General features: G+C 42.7%; 1 protein-coding gene across 1 annotated transcript in view; it reads right to left on the reverse strand.

Moving 5' to 3' along the window:
- LOC103766649 (myosin-1B) overlaps nt 1-11,485 on the reverse strand; it is a 32,992-nt gene extending 21,507 nt beyond the window's left edge. Inside the window, exons 1-17 of the mRNA XM_018073096.2 lie at nt 11,282-11,485; nt 11,041-11,184; nt 10,793-10,949; nt 10,226-10,253; nt 10,031-10,142; nt 7,242-7,334; nt 7,082-7,145; nt 6,894-6,992; nt 6,695-6,798; nt 6,372-6,510; nt 5,840-5,958; nt 5,590-5,739; nt 5,341-5,511; nt 4,830-5,139; nt 3,377-3,453; nt 2,739-2,826; nt 654-771 (exon numbers count right to left, since the gene is read on the reverse strand). Of these exons, the coding sequence (XP_017928585.1) occupies nt 654-771; nt 2,739-2,826; nt 3,377-3,453; nt 4,830-5,139; nt 5,341-5,511; nt 5,590-5,739; nt 5,840-5,958; nt 6,372-6,510; nt 6,695-6,798; nt 6,894-6,992; nt 7,082-7,145; nt 7,242-7,334; nt 10,031-10,142; nt 10,226-10,253; nt 10,793-10,949; nt 11,041-11,184; nt 11,282-11,485 (2,177 nt within the window). The remainder of the gene's footprint in view (nt 1-653; nt 772-2,738; nt 2,827-3,376; nt 3,454-4,829; nt 5,140-5,340; nt 5,512-5,589; nt 5,740-5,839; nt 5,959-6,371; nt 6,511-6,694; nt 6,799-6,893; nt 6,993-7,081; nt 7,146-7,241; nt 7,335-10,030; nt 10,143-10,225; nt 10,254-10,792; nt 10,950-11,040; nt 11,185-11,281) is intronic.
- Nucleotides 11,486-21,170: the final 9,685 nt, after the last annotated feature.

The following is a 21,170-nucleotide window of genomic DNA, read 5'->3' on the forward strand; positions in this document are numbered from 1 at the left end:
CCTTCATTTATCACATCAAATTGAGATTTGACAGTTGAGACCAGCTAATCCCTTACTAAATATCAGGGTGAGGGCATTTTCAGAGAGATCTTGGGTCCTTTTCACACCAGTGCAGCATAGAAGATTCTACTGTTACATTTAATTATAACAGCAGTCAGTTCTGATTTAGCACTTTATAGCAACTGAGCCCACACGAACCTGTTTAGTTGTCTCCATTTTAAAGACGAGGAAAACAAGGCACGGGATGCAGGCCAGGGACACAGCACCGGCAAAGCCTTGGGTTTCTGAATGCTCAGTCAGTGGGGTGAGAGGAGGCTACACTGACATGTATTGATATTGTATCTGCATTCTGTGAGACTTCAAAGAGCAGCCTATAATGGCACTTTATTCTTTACACTGCAATTGTTTTGCATCTCTTTGAATCATAGGGCATTGCCTTCAGTTTAGAAATTCTACTGGTTCTGACGTATCAAGAAATCTCTAGTCTGGTCAGAGAGGGAAACGCTGGAGTGACCTCTGACAGTATTAACAACTTGGTTCCCTCCAATGCCACTGATCTAGTCTGATTCAGAGGGTGTCTCTCCTATCATGTCACCTGAGCTGTGTGTTTACTCAGGCCTTATCTTAACAGGCAGTAATAACTGAAGACCTACCGTTGCTTAAAGTCCGCATAAAGGATTCTGCTTGGAAAACCCTTCCTGCAAATTCGGATGCCTTCTAGAACCCCATTGCACCGCAGCTGATGCATCACCAGATAATGGTCCATTTGACCTTAAACAAAATACATCCATCATAATTCCCTTTTGCTTCCAAAAAATCTTCATACGTATTAGCATTCCAGAATGACCTTTCTTTTTTTTTTTAATAAAATTCAAGCAGCTCTTGGTTAAAGATGCAGGAAGTGCAGACAGAACATGCCTTCAATTCATATAAGTTGCAGAGAGTTGCTTCACTGAACTTTACTAAGAATGTGAGGGCTACCAGTGCCTGTGTAAAAGCATAAGGCCACATTTTTTAAAAATGGTATGACAGTGCTTTAGGAGACCAGCTGAAAAATCTTCAGCAGCATCAGCCTTCTCACTGGATGTAGGCAAAGATGGCACCGCGTAGTGTAGTGCCCTCCGGACAATTGGCTCTTCATGTTCTTTAAGATTTTACAGCTAGATTCCCACACAGGAGTGGAGAAATAGGTTACTTAAAGCTCTTAGTCCTTCTGTGGACTTTAAAAATGGAATAAAGTTCCTTCTGCTAAAAGATCTATTGAATATAATAATCAAGTGTATTACAAAGTACAACTGGCAGAATAAACTCTCAGAATCACTTTGTTATGTAGAAATTCCCACCAGCTTCATTATTACAGAATGGTCCATACACTTAACTTTATCTTTTCTGTGTAATCAATAAAGTTTTACCCAAAGAAGCTGTTAGAGAAGTCAATCATAAGCAGACTAAAAACAGGCAAAAATCAGAAGATGTCCAGTTTTCTTTCCTTCATGTCACCATCCCTAATTTGAATCAGATAGTACTACTTTTCTTTTAAAAGGCAAAAGTCAAGATTCCCTTTGAGTCACATCTGTCAAAACAACCAACCCAACATTAAAATGATAGATATATCTGGCACCATCATCCATTCAAATATGCTTTTCTATTGTAGTTGGTTTCCTTAATTCCCTCCTTGCACCTTCTTGCCCGTCAAGACCCTAGTGGGATTCCTCTTTCTTCACTTTTGGATATGAAGTGTGGACGTTTCCATTAGGGCTCATTTGTTGTCAGTGGAGTGAAACAGTTTCTTCTAGAATGTGATTCATCTCATCCTAAGATAGATGTATATAAGCAGCCAGATGAGTCATACTTTAAAATGCCAATTTAAAAGGCCAGCTTCTCTCCACTGAGTTTGTATGAATATCTGAAATGTGAATGTTACACATGTGTGTTGCTTAAACCTGCTTGTGGTGTTCAGGGTTACAAAGAGAGACATAAACAAGAAAGGTAGATATTCTCAAATTCATTTTTTGTTTCCTGAGCAGATGCTAAGCTCCTGTTTCGGGCTACTCCTGTTGCATCCACTACATTCTAACAGTGTCTACCTTATCATTCTAACACTATCAGGTCTCATAATGGTTAGGCTCCTATAACTCACCCTGGCAAACTCTTTGCAAGTACTTCAATTTATTGAACCACATGACAATACTCCCAAACTTGACTATTCTCAGAAACTAAATTATTTGTGAGTTAAAAAAAAAATAACTTTATATCAAAATGCTTTCCAAGTGCTAGCAGCACACAGCAGCTTGTACATGGAATTCTACAAATGACATATGATTTCTTTGACAGTTCTCCTGTTCAGTGAATCAGATCCTAACACTGGATAATTAGGAACTGTTAAGTGGTCTTGGGCTGAACCCAACAGTTCTGAATGATACAGTGGTCCCTTAAACTAGGCATTTGTTAGGGATTTTCTAACACTGTTACCCACAATAGACAATTTTATCAGTTGTAATCAAGCCCATCTTTATCACCTTCAGTTCTGTACACACACTAGTAAAGATGGCTAAGTGTTGTGGACCAAAATTTTACAGTCACAGTAGACAACACAAGAAAGTTCCATTGGTTACTGTCTCACAGGCCAACCCCCACAAGGACTTCACATGCAAAGGAAGCTGTTCAGAAGTTGATTTGGAAGCTAACCAGGCTATTTCCCATCAGTCCCACATTTCAGAGTATAATGATGGACTTACCAGGTGTCTTGGTCTCATTAGGAATCAGGCAACGCACAAAATGAGGATGGGTGCTTCTCAGGTTAGTCATCAACTTGTTTAGATTTTCCTGTGATAGCACAAAACAAGGGTTTCAGCTTCAAGCTACAGAGCTTTTGCATTCTTATTCAAATGTCAAGGAGTTATAGCATCACAGAATGGTTTGGATTGGAAGGGGCCTTTGAAGGTCATCAAGACCAACATCACTGTCCTAGGCAGGGACATTGTCCACTATCCGAGGTTGTTCCAAACCCCATCCAACCTGGCCTTGGACACTTCCAGGGATCCAGGGGCAGCCACAGCTTCTCTGGGCACCCTGTACCAGTGCCTTACCACCCTGATAGTAAAAAAAATATCTTCCTTCTATCCAATTTAAACTTATCCTCTTCCAGTTTAAAATCATTGCCTTTTGTTCTGCCACTACAGCCCCTGGAAAAAAGTCTTTCTCTGTCATTCTGATAAGCTCCATTATATGTTGAAAATCCAGAATAAAGTGTCCCTGGAATCTTCTCTTCCCCAGGCTGAGCAACCCCAACTCTCAGCTTTCTTTAAAGGACAGATGTTCTAGCCCTCAGATCATTTTGTGGAATCATGGCTCATATAAAAGGAAATTCACATACTCTGAACACAGCAGACACTGTCTGGAAAGAACCTCCTTTCTTCTTAGCACCTTTCTTGCCACCACCAGCAGTATCACCTTGGAAGAAGTAGATGGGAGGTGAACAGTTAGAATTAGCAGCATGTTTTGTAGGCCTCACCTTTCTGTCTTTGGCCATAGGCTGATAAAATACTCTAATTTTAAATACTGAAACATTGCTACATGAGAGTTTAGTGAACCAGTGCTAGCTAGTTGTTGATCAGTGTATGGTGTATTAGATTTCAATGTAAGATTTATGTTGCACCACAGTGTATATGGCTTTGCTGGTATGGAACAGTGCGGCCTGACATAAGTTTTCTAACAGTGTACTCTGTGCTACTAGTCACATTGCTTTTACTATTACCCATAGCCCCATTTTTAAATTTTTTTTTGATTAGGTGAAAGACCACAAGAATGTGACTCAGCAGTGGACATTCATTTATTAGTGCAGTGAAGTCTTCTTTAGAAAAATCTGCTAATCCAATGTTCCAGGTGAAGAATACAGTTCTATTGTGAGTTATGGCAGACCCGAGATGGGAAGCAAATTATAGTCTCAGGAATTCAAGTCCAAGTCTCAGCAATTCAAGTCCAAGCATCTCATATTTGCTACACCCTTGAAGCCAATTAAATTGAGATTTAATGGAATCTTTCTGCTCTGAATTTCACACCTTATCCAAAATTTTATCTGTACAACCTATGTTCTTGTCTTCCTGATACTGATGGTACCTGCAAGGTTCAGAGCTGACTCGTCCCCAGTATCCCCTAGGGGCTCGCTCAGGCACACTATATGTCAGCCAAGCTGTCCCCAGGGAAGCCTCCATGCACTGTTGTCTTGAGTCTCAAACCCTGCTGTACCTGTGCCTGACTTTTTGCTCAGCATCCAGGCTGCCAGAATATTGGGATTTTGTTGTAGAAATCTGGGTGGCCATTTTTGGTAATGCTTACTGACTGTCCGACTTGATAGTCTTCTAAAACAAAAAAAAAAGGCAAGATATTGGACTGCTTTCTTATGCCCATAGAGAACTTCTAAATTATATTCCCTGTCTCTCATTTTCCCTTGCAAAACCAGGACTGCTCAACTGGATATGAAATAGTTCCATGGTCTCCTTTTAGTTCTTCCAGCTCACCTCAAGAAACAAAACTCTGTCTCCAAAGACTATAAAGTGCTTGCACTCTGCACATGTATTTTGCACCTGTCTAGTGGCTGGGTAAACATGATGTGATTCACAATGCAGTCAGGAAACATACACCTCCTGTCACTTGGCGTCGGACTTGCTACACTTTACTTCTCTGCAGCACAGCTGGTGTCTTAGTGTTGGCATATTTGGATAGACACCAGAACAAGGTCACATTAGGGGATGGTAGCCTATGGTATATCAAGAGAGAAGACTTTAGTTGATTCTTCCCTTATTGGTCATCACTGAAAAATCACTTACCTGTTTCTGCACCAGCATAATTAGAAAAAAGGAAAGACAGCAGCTTCAAGGATGATTTCTGATACAGCCCCACCACCGTTTCGTTCAGGGGGTCCTTGTTCTTGTCAAGCCAGCCACAGATGTTGTAGTCCACTGTGCCAGCGTAGTGCACCAGGGAGAAGTGGGCCTCAGCCTTGCCTTTGGCAGGTTTGGGCTTCTGGAAGTTGTTGGACTTGCCCAGGTGCTGGTCATAGAGCTTGTTCTTGAAAGAGGTGTCAGTTGCCTTGGGGAACATGCACTCCTCTTCCAGGATGGAGAAGATACCCATGGGCTGGGAGAAACATGAATACATGAAGCAAATAAGGGTTGGGGAGGGGAGCCATTATTGCAAGGAGTAAGGGTTGAGGTTCACCTTACTGTTAAAGGCAGTCATTAAAGGCTCCAAATTAACATTGTGTAGCCCCTCTTCCTTCCAACCCAGCAATGATCATAAAAGAAGTGTGTTCTCCTACAATGAAAAGATTACTTCTACCTTCTCAATGAGCTCAATGCAGGCAGCCAGGTCCATCCCAAAGTCAATGAACTCCCACTCAATTCCCTCCTTCTTGTACTCCTCCTGCTCCAGCACGAACATGTGGTGGTTGAAGAACTGTTGCAGTTTCTCATTGGTGAAGTTGATGCACAGCTGCTCCAGGCTGTTGAACTGCAAATTCAAAATATAAAGAAAAGCCAGTTAGTTTCAAGCAGTCCTCAATAGGCAAGGGTACCTAGGGTAACTCACATCAAAAATTTCAAAGCCAGCAATGTCCAGGACACCAATGAAGTGCTGCCTGGGCTGCTTCGTATCCAGCTGTTGGTTAATGCGAACAACCATCCACAGGAACATCTTCTCATAGACTGATTTAGCCAATGCACCCACTGAGTTGTACACCTGTAAGAAGTGCAGCCATGGCAGTTACAAATGTTGAGTTAGCTTTGAAGTTGAAAGAACTGTGTGAAGAAATTGAGAAACCGATCAGGTGTTTATGTACCTGTTGGACATTTTGCCCTTTAGTTACATATTCATTCCCGACTTTCACCCTGGGATAGCATAAAGCCTTGAGCAAATCAGCAGAATTCAGACCCATCAGGTAGGCAGCTTTGTCAGCCACTAGGATTAGAGACAGCAAATGCATTCAAAAGAGACAAAGAAAGGTGTTGTGGTCTGCTGGGATGTTTCTGTCACAAGAAGTCTACTTTTGGCACTACTCAAATGCACCTATTGTCAAGAGAAGCTCCTCTCCAGTCCAATGGAGAATATTCTCCCTGCTCCAAAGGCAGTGTATAAGCTGCAGATCACTCCTGTTCCATGCCTGGAAGCCTGCAGCAATGCTTACGCTTTATGTCTCTCTGTTTCCTTGTAGAGGATAAATTAAATCATTGACTTTGTGGAACTTGCAATAAACCTAAAAAAACTAGTTTCTGGAAGGGAAAATATCTTTCAAAGTGTTGGGCACTTTATGGGACTGTGTTACTAGCTCTCTCCTGGAGCAGGTCACAAGCAAACTCTGCAGTCAGCTCTACCTTCTGTGCTGTCTGGTTCTGCCTGCTCCTCCCGCTGCTTCTGCTTGAATTTCATGTTCCCATAGTGCATGACAGCCCCTGTCAGCTTGTACATCCCCACCTTCTCATCGGGGCTGAAGCCCAGGATGTCCGCGGCTCTCTGCAGAGGCAATGGGCAAATTGGGAAAGCACAAAGGCTGATGCACAGGTGGGGTTTCTCTCCCTGCCCACACCGAGCGTCCAGCACCATCCCAGTCCCACAGCACTGGGATGTAGGCACTGGGCCCCAGCTGGCCAGGCCTGCCTGGCTGCTGTGCTGGTGGAGGGTGCTTGGCTGAACTCACATCTGTTGCCAGCAGCTCCTCACTGTCGTCAATACTGGCAACTGTGATTTCTCCTTGGCTCACGTAGGGGAAGTCATAGGGGTTGGTGGAGATAAGGAGGAGATCTGCAGGGATATGGGCACCTTTAGTGGAACTGGGGCAGGTCACAGTAGAAAGAGAAAGCACTCACTGAGCCATGTCCAGCACTGCTAGCACTCACCAATGAGCTCTGGCTTCTTGTTGGACATTATCTGGTAAAAAATATGGTAGCTCCTTTCACTGGCCAGCTGAAAAGTCACTCTGGATTTCTCCAGGAGATCTAACCAAAAGAGAAGTGCCATTAGTCTCCTGATAAATTTGAGATTGTAAGTGCACAAGTTCTGCTTGCACTGACTTGCTTGAACTCACAGGTTTCAATATCCGCAGAGGCCAGCTTGCCAGTTGCTCCAAAGTGAATCCGGATGAATTTTCCCTATGAAGCAGTGCAGATCAACCCATTGGTTATGACAACCAAGGAATGAGACTTGTATTAAATATCTGTATTCCAACAAATCTGAAATGAACTCACAAAGCGTGAGGAGTTGTCATTCCTCACAGTCTTGGCATTGCCAAAAGCCTCCAACAGTGGGTTGGCCTGGATGATCTGATCCTCCAGAGTTCCCTAGTTACAGGACAAAATGCTTCTTACCAACTTTACTACTGGTTAATAACGAATATTGCAAAAGAGATATTACAAACAGATAATTTTTACATATCACATGTGATTTTAACCTAAAAATTAGCAGAGTTTTTAAGCACTCATCAGCCAACACTCGTGAATATTGCCATTGGTTTCAAAGTAAAGACTGCTGAAAGAAAGATCTGTGTTTTATTTGCTTCTTGTACCTGATATCAGATGTTGGATATCACATACAGAGTCACTGCAGTGCAGCTCAGGGCCATGACAGCTAAAGAAAATGTGAAGATTCTGGAAATTTTTTTTAAGGTTATTTGAGCCCAGGACACACAGAAAGAGGTACATCCTTTGGTAGGAAGCATCTACCAAGGAGAATGTGAAGTTTTGCAATTGCATTCAAACAACAGCAGCCTTTCAGGATGCAGCAATACATATCTCAGAATGCTTTGAAAACAGTGAGATATGGACAAAGCCTGACACTCAAACACCAAACTTAGATAAGTAGAGAACAGGGACTCTTTGATTCCGCCCCCCCCCCTCCCCGTGTTACTTCTGAAGGAATGTTCAATATGTAAAGTTTTGATACTCTATTGTATCTCTCTTTGCTAACTGCAAAAATATGGGTGGAAAAAAAAAGCTTCTGTGACATTATGTCTCTCCTTTTTTGTGAGATACAGTCCAGGAAGCAGAGTCACTGGTGTGCTTAGTCACACTATTGCTACAGGCATTAGTGCCACAGGCACTAGAGTGTCTCTAGCAAAGTCATGATTGATCCTACATAGTCACAGCATGAAAGTGTTGCCAGGGATAATTTCTGAAACATATGGAAAAAAAGAATGAGGAAAAAAAAGATAAATCGGTTTTTATCCAGATGAAAGAGGCACTGCTGCAGTTACTGCATCTTTGTGAGTGTACTGCTCAGTGCAGCCTTGAACAAGTTGCAGTGGAGAGGGAGTGCCATTCTCAGCACTGTCTGCAGATGGCACAGCAGGTTTAAATTAGTTTTTGTTAGTTCACCGTGAAGATGGGAACTATAGAATTAAGGCAACACAGTAGAATATGAAGCTCTGTATCTTTTTTTTTCCCCGATAAAAAAATCCTAAATCCATAGAGTTAATTTCAGCTTTCTAAGTGAACTTTCTCGGGAGAGGGAGAGGGAGAGGAGAGATGTGTGTCAGTGCAGATGACTACACCAACATCAAACCTCTTTTTAGTTCACAGCTGTTAACCAGGGAACTACCATGGGAGAATTGTAAGTGGATAACAGCATGGAAGAAGACATGGCAATTCTTTACACAATTTCATTCTGGAGTCCTGTGTGATGATATGCTGGAGGCTGAGGCAGTATTCTGGGGAAATGCTGTTACATGCATCCCTTATTCCTATACCCCTGCCCAGCATCTGATTTCAGCCTCTATCTGTGATAGAATGCTGGGCTACAAAGAACAATAACCTGAGTGTTTTGTTTAATGTTCTTATGAAGAGGAACGTACTATTGTCACCGAGATTGGAATACTAAAAAATAATAGAGTATTCTGTGAATTAACTCAGAAGAGGACAGAACAGGTTGCTGTCAGTCTGAGAGCTAGGTGATATTCCTTATATCAGACATGGTCTGCACATCTCTCAGCTGTCTCAAAGCTTTTCTGAGATCAGTCCTGGCATAGTGAGCAGCTGATGAAAGCTGAGCCCAGGAGATTCTAACATGCTGCTGATGGAAAGACTTCTTGTGATGAACTTGCCTTGGCCATAACAACCCATCAATCACAGACACCTGTCTTTGAGTGCGAAAAGAACATTCAGCCTTGGAATCTCCTTAAGTTCCGCTATGCCCTTGGGTACTCAAATAATGTGCTGACACGTGTCACCCCCTTTGATGCACATACCATCTCACAGGCTGTGGGGTCATACACTTGTGCCATAAGGGTGTTTGTTACTTGCTCGGTGCGGGGGAATGAAGCCTTGCAAATGTACCAGTGGGCTCAGATTGCAGCAGCTGTGCTTGCTTTCTTGCAAGGGTTCTTTCTGAGGTTACTTTCTAACTGTCAGGCAAGTAGTCCCAGCTGTCCCAAATCTGTCCCTTTTCTTATGCTGCCCTTCAGGGCTGTTCCATTGACCGCAGGCAGGAAAACAAGACTGTGGAAACTACCACCTGATGCAATTGAAATGATTCTTAACTTCAGCACAATCACTCTGGAGTCCAGAGTTCCTGTACTTCCCTTGTCAAAAGAAATGAACCAAGGCCCAGGAATGACACAACTATGTGTCAGTGGGAACTGACTGCTCTCTCTACACCTGCAGCCACTCAAGTGCTGTGGATGTGGCTGATCTCAGAGGATGCTGATGGGTAGGTACATAGATGGACAGCGCACAGCGAAAGTTGCTGTCTAACATTGTCTTTCTCTCCCTGGTGAAGACTCCTGTGTGTAAATGGAGACTGGAGAGAAACTGAGGCTTTGGCCTTTCCTACGTTGACAAAATGATCTTATAAGTAGAGTTCAGAGGGATGGAGGTTGGGTAGCAGGGGTAAGCAAGCGTAGGTATGCTCAGGCTGTGCATCCTGACTAAGCTGCACACACTTTCTGGCTTTTGACAGTCCTGCAGCCCCAAAATACACATTGGTACTTTTTGCCTGTGGGCACAGTGTGGGCAAATGCTAGAAGGGGGAGCTGATGTCATACCTGCATTTTGCCGGGCTGTGGATCTTTCTTCTTCTCACCAGTAACTGCAATTGTTGCAAAGTACTGGATGACACGCTTTGTGTTCACAGTCTTCCCGGCACCGGATTCTCCGCTGTTGAAGTAAAAATATTAATTATTACAGGAAATATTTTCACTTTTCTGTCAACTCTGTCACTCATACCAAAATATACTCACGTGATAAGGACTGACTGGTTGTGATGATCTGAAATCAAAATCGCAGAAAGAGCTGTTCAAATGAGATGTGGAGGGCTTCTGTTCCTCTGGTACAACTAACTCACTTCAAGGGAAAGAACTATATTGTATCTGTATTTATCACTTTGTTACATGGTAAGGTAAATTCTGCATTAATGTGCATCTGGATTTCTTTTTGTTCAGAAAAGGTGAAGCAGCTCAACATTTAACTTCAAGCAATGATTGTTTATAAGGCTTCCCACTTAATCTTTGGTTTTTTTATATATAGACCTTGGCTTATTTACTTGAAATCAAATTGTTTGCTGTGTTTCTTCTTTACCATTTCTTTATGTTCCTTACAAGGAGAGGTGGCACAAAGCCATACAGCCAGCTACTGCTTTTCCTTCATTATCTGACAGCTCAGAGGTCCTTAAGATGTCACAGGCAGTCTGATCTTGAGTTGTGTTGGAGGACTATGGGACCACTGAGTAGACTCTAAGAGGCCTAAAATATCAAGTGTTCCTTGACCAAATGCATATCAGGTTTTTCCACTCTTGCCAAAAGACTCACCAGTCAGCATGAACTGATAGGCATTGTCAGAGATGGAGAAGATGTGTGGAGGGGCCTCCTGGCGCTTCTTGCCTCGGTAGCCAGTCACCACCTCCGGGTTGTACACGGGCAGCCACTTGTAGGGGTTGACAGTGACGCAGAAGAGACCCGAGTAGGTCTGCGAGGAAGGGACACAGCACGTTGGCTTCCCCTGGGCCTGGCAGAGCAGTTCCTCCAGCTGCCCAGAGGAAGCTGCTGCTGCCACTTACGTAGATCATCCAGGCTGCGTAACGCTCTTTGAGGTTGTACAGCACAGCGGGTTCGTGGAGGTGGGTCATCATGGCCATGTCCTCGATTTTATCAAATTTGGGAGGGTTCATGGGAAAGACTTCATCATCCTTTACAGTCACAGTCTGACAAAAATAGAAGGGAACAAGAGGAGGAGAAATCTGAAACAGGGAAGTACCTCAACTGAATGATCACGTATGAGTTACTGTTGGTATCACTTACCGTGTCATCACATGTTTTAACTGTGACTTTGCCACCTTCTCTGCTCTGTATGGTAGCTTTCACATACATTTGCTTATCATCCACTACAAAACAGGCTGTCTTAGCATCAAATGGGCGGTTCTGGGCTTCAATTCTCTCCTTCTCCGACTTCCGTAAATAGGGAGCAGCTTCTCCAAAGACTGCCATCTCTGCATCCGAGCTCATGGCTGCAGTTGCTCTGGAAGAATACAGAAAAGCATCAGTGCCTGTGCATTTGTAATTTATATTTATCCAGTCATGCTGAGTGACTAATAGACAGAGGAGGGCTAATCAGGCACTTAACTTCTGCCTCAGTTTTAAGTATCTGCTGAAGAAGTGCTAATAAAGAAAGTTCCTTTTGTAGACAGAGGTGTATTATCTTTGGAGACATCCCCCTTAGATGGGATGCCTGTGTGCCCAAGAGAGGGCAGAGAGAATATCAAGCTAGAAGTCTTCAAGAGCTGGCCTGTTCTATCTTCATCTGCTACTCAGAAAGCTGCACAGCCACATCCTTCTCAAAGCCACACACACAGGGCCACTGAGATTGTTTCATTAGACATCTAAAAATTTAGATGCAAGTAAGATCTGTAAGTTGCACAGATTGTCTCTCACACGAGATTTCCAAGTGGAGATATTCCTAACACCCTTCTGGTTTTTATGTTGTAATACCACTCAGGGGAAATTCAACTGGTTTCTGTCTATACCAAGCAGGAACAAATTGTGAAGATCAGTCATTGCCAATCTAGAAAGACAAACCTGTTTATCATATATACGAAATATAAAACATTTTTTCAGATCTGTTGCAAAATTAGCCAATAAAGGAATATCATATATTACAATAATAATTAGTTATAATTAGCAATAATCATAACATAGTATTAGGTAATTAACACAATATCTAGGTAAATATGTGATATGACATTTCAAAGAATTTAAATTACAAAGTACCTTTTAGTTTTAACATATTATATAGACTAATATTAGTTATGAATCACTAAAAGATAATTAATGTGTACCAATATGTGTCAGACATTATCATGGATTTGTCTAGTAGAAATATTTCAAAAACTGCTTTATGGTCAGTTTTATTTTACCTTTTTTTAAATACCTAGTAAAAAACTAGAAATAGCAAAAACAGAAATAATGTGGGCAGGAACTAGCTTAAACAGAAGCATAAGCAGTCTAATATACAGGCTAGAAAAAAAGTAATACAAAAATTCCAAACTCCTGCTACTTCATATGCTGTCTGATGCACTGTGAGACTAAAGAAGAAAAAGGATAGAATTGAACAACTCTGACGTGTTGGCATCGCATTACAGTACTGAAACTGTCAACATGGAGTGGTTTTATGTGTAAGAAAATGATGAAAGGAATATGAAGGCATTTGTAATGCTACTTCTGGACATGTTGTAGAAGTGTTGATCTCTCTCAGCAAAAGCTATCTGCTATGGATCTACACCCTGCAATGACTTTGAGGGACTGCCTCTCACAAGAGCTTTTAGCATCTAGGAATTTCAAAGCACAAAATCCAGAAACTTTAGCTTACTTTGGAAGTATTATTCTATGTATACAGAGTCCAGAGTCTTTGCCTATTTGAGCCTGCCTCTGAGGGGCTCAAGGAAAGCAACATGAAAGAGAGAGAGAAGTCATTTCACAATGTCCATGCAAAGGTGAAGCAAAGCATCAGAAAATGCCAATACATTATCAGAAAATTCCTCAAGGGGCACAGTCTGTTAAACTACTGAATGTCTTTGACAAGAGATAGTGTAAAATTTAATCTTTCTCCTGAACAGAGAAGGTGGCATTCTCTGGGAGAATAATGCATACTCCATCCCTTTCAGCTCCAATTTCAGTGAACACTTTTTGGTTTTAGGATAGAACGCACTTGTGTGGAGGGTTCCTTCTGTGCTCTGCTGAACTCTCCCTGTCACCAAGTTACTAATCTTCCCCAGGAAACCTAGAAGGAAATGGGCATACTAAGTTCTCTGTAAAGGTTACTCTTTCGACATAAATGGATCTGTCTATCAGGAAGGAGACAAGATAATTCTGAACTTTGTTCTGGTTTGGTGCTTGCATGATAAGTCAAAATCAGTAAATAATGTTCTAGATCTTCCCTCAGAGGCAACTAACACTTGAATTGTACTTTGAGCCTCCTCTTTGAACACAGCCCCAGTTTCAGGCTTCCAGCTGTTGTGTAGAGGGAAGGGGATGAATTTTAATCATCTATAAATCCCAGAATGCAAGAAGATATTGCTGTCTCTGTCTCCCATGCCCTCTTGGCTAAGCTTGACCATCTGTAACTTTTCTTTCCCAATAAATGGAGTATTCCTACCTAGAACTGTGAATATATTGATTAAAATAACATGTAATCTTTTCAGTGACCGTGGTTCTATGTCACTCTCTTTTGCACCTGCTCTTGCCGTTGTCTGGGTGAGCTTCACTCATTGCTCAGGATCAATTAGCAAAGGTATGTGTTATTTGTTAAACCCTTACCTTCAGAGAGCCCACGAGGAAATATGCCTCAGTACCTGTGTGGAATGGTTAAAGAAAGGACAGAGAGAGTTACATCAAAACCAGTCTGTAGTCTTAAGCGTATGCTGTATCAAACATTTCTACACCCTCTGTAGTCTCTCCAGACAGCTGAACTGCACACAGAACCCTACAGCTCCTTAGCTGGAGCAAAATCCCACAAAAAATCTTATTTTCCTCCCCACATAACTGTGAGCTGCTAAAAACAAATCTAATGTCCAGGAAAAGAATGACTACTTTACATATATAATCCCAGTCAATTTCATCTGCCTTCAGAGTTAGTTTTCCTGTGCCTTTCATAGGACTTTCAAAGTTTGTCTAGAAGGCCCTTCCAAGAAATGGCATGCTATGGTTCTTCTGCTTCTGCTTGTGCCGCCACACTGGAGTGGTTTGGGTTTTATAACCTTGACATGGCATGAAAAGCATGACCTGGAATGTTAGAGGTGAAGAATGAGAAGAAAATCCCCCTACATATTCCATGTCTTTGTGGAGCTCTAGAGATATGGTCAGAGTATGAAGCAAGCGGATGGGACTTACCCTGAGATGCTGAGGTAACAAATGATAAAGCTGCCTTCAGCTGTGGCTCTTTATATGTAACCTCCTGCCCACGCAGCATTAGAGTGCTCTATTTTTGGTCAATAATAATTTACTCTTTAGTTGTAAACGTGTTGAAGCTCTGATCTCTCTGCTAATTACTCAGACACAGGATTGGTTTTAGGTTGTATTGAGTCAGCTGCATGACCTGTTCTTTTCACATTGCTCTGTGCCAGGACAGAGGATGGAGGCACCAAAGACAGCTTTGATAATGCCAAGTAAGGCAACACTTGGGTCCACACTGCCAGAGGTTGCTTTAACCAGCAGAATGGGGTTTTTCTAATTGTACACCATTATTTTTTTACAGATATAATTTTAACGGTTCCCATCCTATCCTCTCTGTCTATCTACACTGATAGAGAAGGAGGAAGATTTAGTGAGGGAAAATTTTTCTCTCATTCCATTTTTATACCACTGTGTGAGGCACTGACAAGCCTTGAATTTGGAACAAAGTGAGACAACTGCCAGCTTATGGACCACAAGACAGACTTGTAGTTCTGGCCTGTAGGTTTGCAATATCTGGGGACTGCAGACATGCTCAAGGTCTCAGCCTTCAGGAAGGAGCCTGACTTCTGTGCCACTCCCCCATCCTGCAGAGGATATCATGGAGCAAGCTCAATGTCAAATCACAGTAACTTGCTCTGTAAGGGGATGTAGAAGGAGAGTGTCTGGTGAAGGGCTGGTTTTTGACACCACAAAGGACAGTAAGAAAGGGAGGAAGCCATAACTGAGAACATACTGGAATACAAACCTGCCTCACAAATGGTAAGGAAGGAGGTGATGTGGACCAAACCTGGTCTGTCACACTGCTTGATGAAGGCATGTGGGAGTGTAAAAATGTTTATTTCAGCAAGCTTATCAGATCTGGGACCTTGTCTGTAGGGAAACTAAGGTAAAAGGGGAAATGCTAAACAAAGTATAAAGACAGAACAGGTCTGTCAAAACAAATATGGAGACAACAAGAAGAAACAAACTTCACCAGTAACACTAACTGATAGGCTATCAGGAAACTACAGATGCCACTTCCAGAAAGGTCAACTGGGCTTCACCACTGATAAAACTGTGAACGAGGGGAGATCCCAGACAGGGGTGGTGTGGGTACAGGAACTGACAGAACTGTATAAACCCTGAGGGGATGTGCAGGACAAGGGGGAGCAGAAAGGAAGGAAGAGAGGAGTAAACAGGAAGGGTGTAAACAGGAGCCAGTCAGTGTACTTGTCTGAGCACTATACCTGATCAACATGGTCTGCCCTGTCTTCTTACATATCAATAAATCTTTTTTTAACTATCTCTTCATATGATCTCACTCTCTGTCCTGCATGTGCATGCATCAACTAAGTGCCGGCTACTGGTGAGGCCTCTGAGTATGTGTGAGTAAAAACGGGTGCTATCTGCTGGAGCCAGGCTGGGGACCTCCATGGCATGTGGTGTTAACTGCTGGAGCCAGAGAGGTCTCAGCATCAGCTACTGGATCAAGTGGGGGTCTTTAACCTCTGGGCAGTTGTGTGGGTGTGTTACTAAAACCAGTTTACTGGGAAGCACTGAGGTGAATGAGGGGTTTAATGCCGTGGCTGGAATGGGACCAGAACTAACAACCCCAAGTGCCTGGTGCTGGCTGCTGGGAATGGGTGGTGAGCATCTGTTCCTCCTGAGTCCTGGTGTGTATGTGTGCACTCACCAGCAAACCTTAAGCTGGACCATCTGGTCAGTAGGGGAGCCTTGGGCCTGAGCTGGGGTATCGGGCAGGTGGGGAGCCTGTGCTGGTGTGTCCAGGGGAATCTGTGAATAGGAGGTGCCTGTCGGATGACTGTGGGTGCTTGTGTGTGTAAGCATCAAGCTGGACCAGCAGGCAAATAGGTAACTGGAAGGTGGGTTAGAGGGCTGAGGTCTGAGCCAGGACAGAGGTGCTGTGCTGGACCTAAAGGAGCTGCAAATGTGCATGTGCTTGGGAACCTGGTGAGTAGGTCTGTGTGACTGTGCTGGTGACTCCTGTGTCTGCCAGTCCCTGAGGAGGAGGGGATGTATCTGCGCCTGTGTGATGTAGGTGCTGTTGGCAGCATCTGGCTGTGACAGTCTCTTTGGCTGCTTGTGTCAGTGTCCTGTGTGTGTGTGTGTGTGTGTGTGTGTGTGTGTGTGTCTAAGTCTGTGTGTGTCTCTGGGGCACTTGCTCAGCTTTGCTACTGTTTGAACCCACTGAAGAGACAGCTGTGTCCCTCAGCCTGAGCAGAATCACTGGGTCCATGGGCACCAGTGGCCAGGCAGGTTTAATGGGCTGGAGTGGCTGGAGGATGTGGCTATGTGTTCTAATGTCACTTAGCATCCCTCATCACAGAGATGCAATGGTTTTGGGAGCATGTGTGGGAGACTTATGCTTTTGACAAGCATTTACTGGAGCACAGCTGTGTAGCAGCTTCCTGGGTTAGGGGTGTTCAGGTGGAGACTTCATTCACAGAAATGCGCTTGTTAGACATGGTGATGGCTTTTGAGTCAGGATGTGCTGCCTGACAAGTCATAATTGTAGAGGAGGAAATTCCATTGTCAGGAATGGAGGAATCTCCCCAGACAAGCAGTACTTGGCTTAATATTTTGAGAGGAAGAGCTATTTTATCTGTATGATTTCTTCTGACCAGTGATAGTCAACTTGGACCCCATTTCTGTGTATAAAGTCTGTGTGGGATTAATTTTTTCTCATGGGCATAATTTCATGTTTATTATTATTAATTTAGCCTGCAACTTTAATTAAAAGATAGTTAAATTGAAGAAAGCAAAGAATGAATCTCTCCTCCCTTTCTCTTGAAGCTGCTTTGATATGAAGAAAAAGATTCCATAGTGTTATGAGTTAGAACAAATATGAGAAAGCCGGAGATAACCATGGCTCTGTAGAATCACCACCAGGGAGGTCCATTTCTGATATTTAATCTGCAGATGCTTGCTATAAAATATACATAGAGGCCTTTGAATAAGGTTTAGGATGTAGAGCTGAACAGTAGGTTGCCAAGTCATCCTGTGTCCTAAGCACTCCTGGAGAGTACTTTTTTTTTTTTTCTTGGACATTAGCAGGCATGTTGAGAATGTTTAGCTGTTCCCACCTGGGCCCATGCAGAGGATGAGAGCCCTATGGCTACAGGAATGAGCGCTTGGGATCTGCATTCCTCAAGCAACATTAAGAGTTGATTTCAGGACACTCACAGCTTAGGAAAATACTCTTACCATTAGATTATTTTGTACAGGAGATGAGGTTGGAAAGTAGATTTGTCATCATTACCTCTTCTTTATTTTAAAGGCAGAGGAAACATTTGTCAGAAAATTGTTTAAACATTAGAGACCATGAAATCTAACCACCTCTTTCTGGAATGACCCAGAAAGAGAATGAAATGTCAGACGCATTGTTGTCATCGCTTTGTGTTGGCTGGATCTGGGGAATGTCCTTGCTGCATTTACACAGTTCTTGTTGGCAGTTTGTTTTGGAAATGATCATGGTGCCTATGATTTAGCTACACTGTATAGGAAGCAAAAGCATCTATATTGGATTCTGCTGTAGAAAATGGATTCCTGGAATGTTGAGATGCATCCTATTTAGGCCTTTTCTCTTGCTTCTTGAGTCTTTTTTAGTGTGTTTTTCAATGTTTTTATTACTTTTTCTTTTTAAAACAGAGTTGTTTTCAGTCTCTCACAGTCTGACCTGGAGTGTGAGCACAGACCCTGTCTGAAATGACAATGACACACTTGGATGTGGAGGAAATATTGTTATTGTATTTCTCTTACCAATCATTGGGTATCAAACATTCAAATTAGCTGTGCCAGTTGCAGCACCAAAATTAAAGGCACTTTTTACTTTTTAACAGTCTCAAGACCTGGTTTTGGTACCCCACATCTGTGTTACAGACTGTGTTCTTCATTATTTGCTACACGCACTTACATTTGCATTTTAATTATGTGCTCTTTAGCTTAAGTATACTGGAACCATGATTGCTCTTTGTCAGAGACTATCTAGTCTTTTATATCTGATTCTTTTGTAATTAAAGTGATTTTGCATTTTCTCCTGGGTAAAAAACCCAGTAAAACAGTATGTAATGAAGAACCAATTCTTTCCAAAGGCACTGGTGACCCTATACATTCAGAATCATTTTGACACCTATCAGTTCAGCAAATTTGAATCTGTGTAGTGTGTGCTGATCTAGTCTTGTGATGTTCCAGCTTACCAAAATACATACAAATGAAAATTAGTAGCAGATATATGTGTTATTATTATTAATGCTTTTAACAAGAAAGTATATAAACTCAGGTGGTGGTGGTAAATGACCCATGATTCAGACCCATATAAAAGAGTAGACAGCACAATGACTCTGTAAACACTGGTCTTTGTACTTTTCTTCAAGTGTTTATTTCGCCAAACTCTTTTATGAAGCTTTCCAAAAGTACTATATGCCTTTGCTAACCTGTTGTCTATCTCCCCGTCAATCTTACCATCCAAGGAGATGAGGCTGCCTAGGTAATTAAACTGCTGGACTGATTTGAGCTCTGATTCACCAATGGTGATATGGGGATGATGGAAGACTTCCTGAGGTGCCAGTTGATAGAAGATTTCTGTCTTCTTTAAGCTGACTTCCAGCCCAAAGAGCTCAGCAGCCTCAGCAATGCAGGATGTTAAATGCTACAGAGCTGCTTCTGTGTGAGCAACAAGGGCGTCATCGTCAGCGTAAAGCAACTCCTGGACAAGATGGTTTAAGGTCTTACTATGGGCCTACAATCCTAAACATCCACTGGTCAGATTATGCGAATAATACATCTGTTCTAGAACAGGCAGCAATTATGAGTATTGAGGCCATGTTGCTGAGAACACAACTGCGCTGGGCAGGGCACATCTCCAGGATGGAGGACCAACCACCGCCTCCCTAAGATCGTGCTCTATGGTGAACTTGCCACTGGCTGCCACAAGAGAGGAGCCCCGAAGAGGGTCCCTGAAGCAACATCTCAGCCTTGGCCACACTGATCTTCATCGCTGGTCTACTCTGGCCTCCAGTCGGGAGGTCTGGAGACACACTGTCTGTAACACTGTTGCTTCCTTTGAGAACGCACGCAGGATCACCATCGAAAAGACAACGCAGAAAGAATCGTGTCTTGTCGATACCATCCAAGGAGTCCTTCTGCTGTGCCTTTTGCAACCGGACTTGTCTGTCTCGCATTGGCCTTTTTAGCCACCAGCGCACTTGAAGCAAATGTGGGTAGAGCCCTTCCCAAATCTTCATTCACAAAGCCTGACCATGATGATATAAACTCATAAATATCAACACAGTTTAAAGCTACCTTAAAGACAGTGCAAATTACTGGATTTAGTTTGTCATATCAAGTATTCCAGTGTTTGTCTCAAATCGACATCAATATGATTAGTCTATTATTTACAACACTGTTATAAGTGTTGCAAATATGCATATTATTTGTAGAATTTTAAATTGCTAGCTGCCTACTGGGGTTTTCCCAATATTTCAAGATTTACTGAAAATTGTTATCAGTTAAGCTTCTGCAATTTAGTGTTTGCTTGCCAGGCTGTGAAACAAGTTATTTCAGAAGAGGCATGCCGAAGGAAATGACTTGAATGGAATAAGCTCCACCTGAGGAATGACTAAGTACACTTAGTCACTTTCCAGTCTGAAAAAGATTCAGTGGAGAAAGTAATATATCTGAAATATCTGAAAAATCCTGAGTGCCATAGTCATATTCAGTGTCTCTTTTATGTAAGAACTGTGCAATGGCAAATGAAAGCAGGATGACAGTTCAAAGCAGGTGAAAGTTGTACCAGAAGGCATAATGGATGGCACCTACACAGGGCATCTGACTGCAAGGGTCAGTGAGAATGGCTTCCCCAAAAGAATGGGGGAATGAAGGAGAAGCAGTAAGGATAATCCTCCAGCATGTCTCAGAAGTCACAAGTGTTTGGGAGAGGACCTGGGCTCATGAGAAGCAAGGGACTGGAGGGGGTGCAGATGATGAGTTTCAGGGATACTATCAAGCCACAGATTGTGCATTTCTCCCCCAGCCAAAAGGAACTACCCTTACAGGTGATGGCAGTCCCAGAGTTGTGATTGCTGCCAGCACACACAAAGAATCTTTAAATAGAACCTCTTCTGTTGTTTTGACAAAAATTCATTCTCTTTTCTTCAAAAGTGATGTCTGGCACTGTCTCTCACAGGACTGCTTTACTGTCTGTAAAGCAGTCCTATACCTCTGCACACTATTTATTATGCTTCTAGAATACAGAAAATAAAACATAAGTGCTTCCACCAAACTAGAATGGTAGGGACAGGTCCATGACATCTTCAGGGCACACTGTATCTTCTGTCTTTGTCTTAGGTACACTCTTGTCTGAAAACTAGAGCAGGAAAACCAGAAGAATCCTGCAAGGAAAGAGAATAAACCAATAGGAACACATTTGTCCAAAATGGCCACAGGACATTGAGTTGGGGTCTGGAGGCACAGAACAGCCTGGGCTGTACACTCCACTGTGGCCCCAGAAATCAGCAGCCTCCTTGTTCTTGGGACTCTCCTTGTGAGGGACTCTGTAACTGGTTGGCAGAGCATAAGCAGGGTTTTCCAGCACTTCTCAGTATCTCTTCTGACCCAGGGTTAGTCATTCATGTCCTGATGAAATTCAAATCTGGTGATGCTGAGAGAATGTGGGAAGTCATGTTTTGGGGTACTCTCCTTACACGGTATATTACAGAGCAATGAACAAACTCGGAAGCAATCT

The sequence above is a fragment of the Manacus vitellinus genome, unplaced genomic scaffold (assembly GCF_001715985.3).
Source record: "Manacus vitellinus isolate BGI_N305 unplaced genomic scaffold, ASM171598v3 scaffold_24_pilon, whole genome shotgun sequence".
In the NCBI taxonomy this organism is placed as follows: Eukaryota; Metazoa; Chordata; class Aves; order Passeriformes; family Pipridae; genus Manacus; species Manacus vitellinus.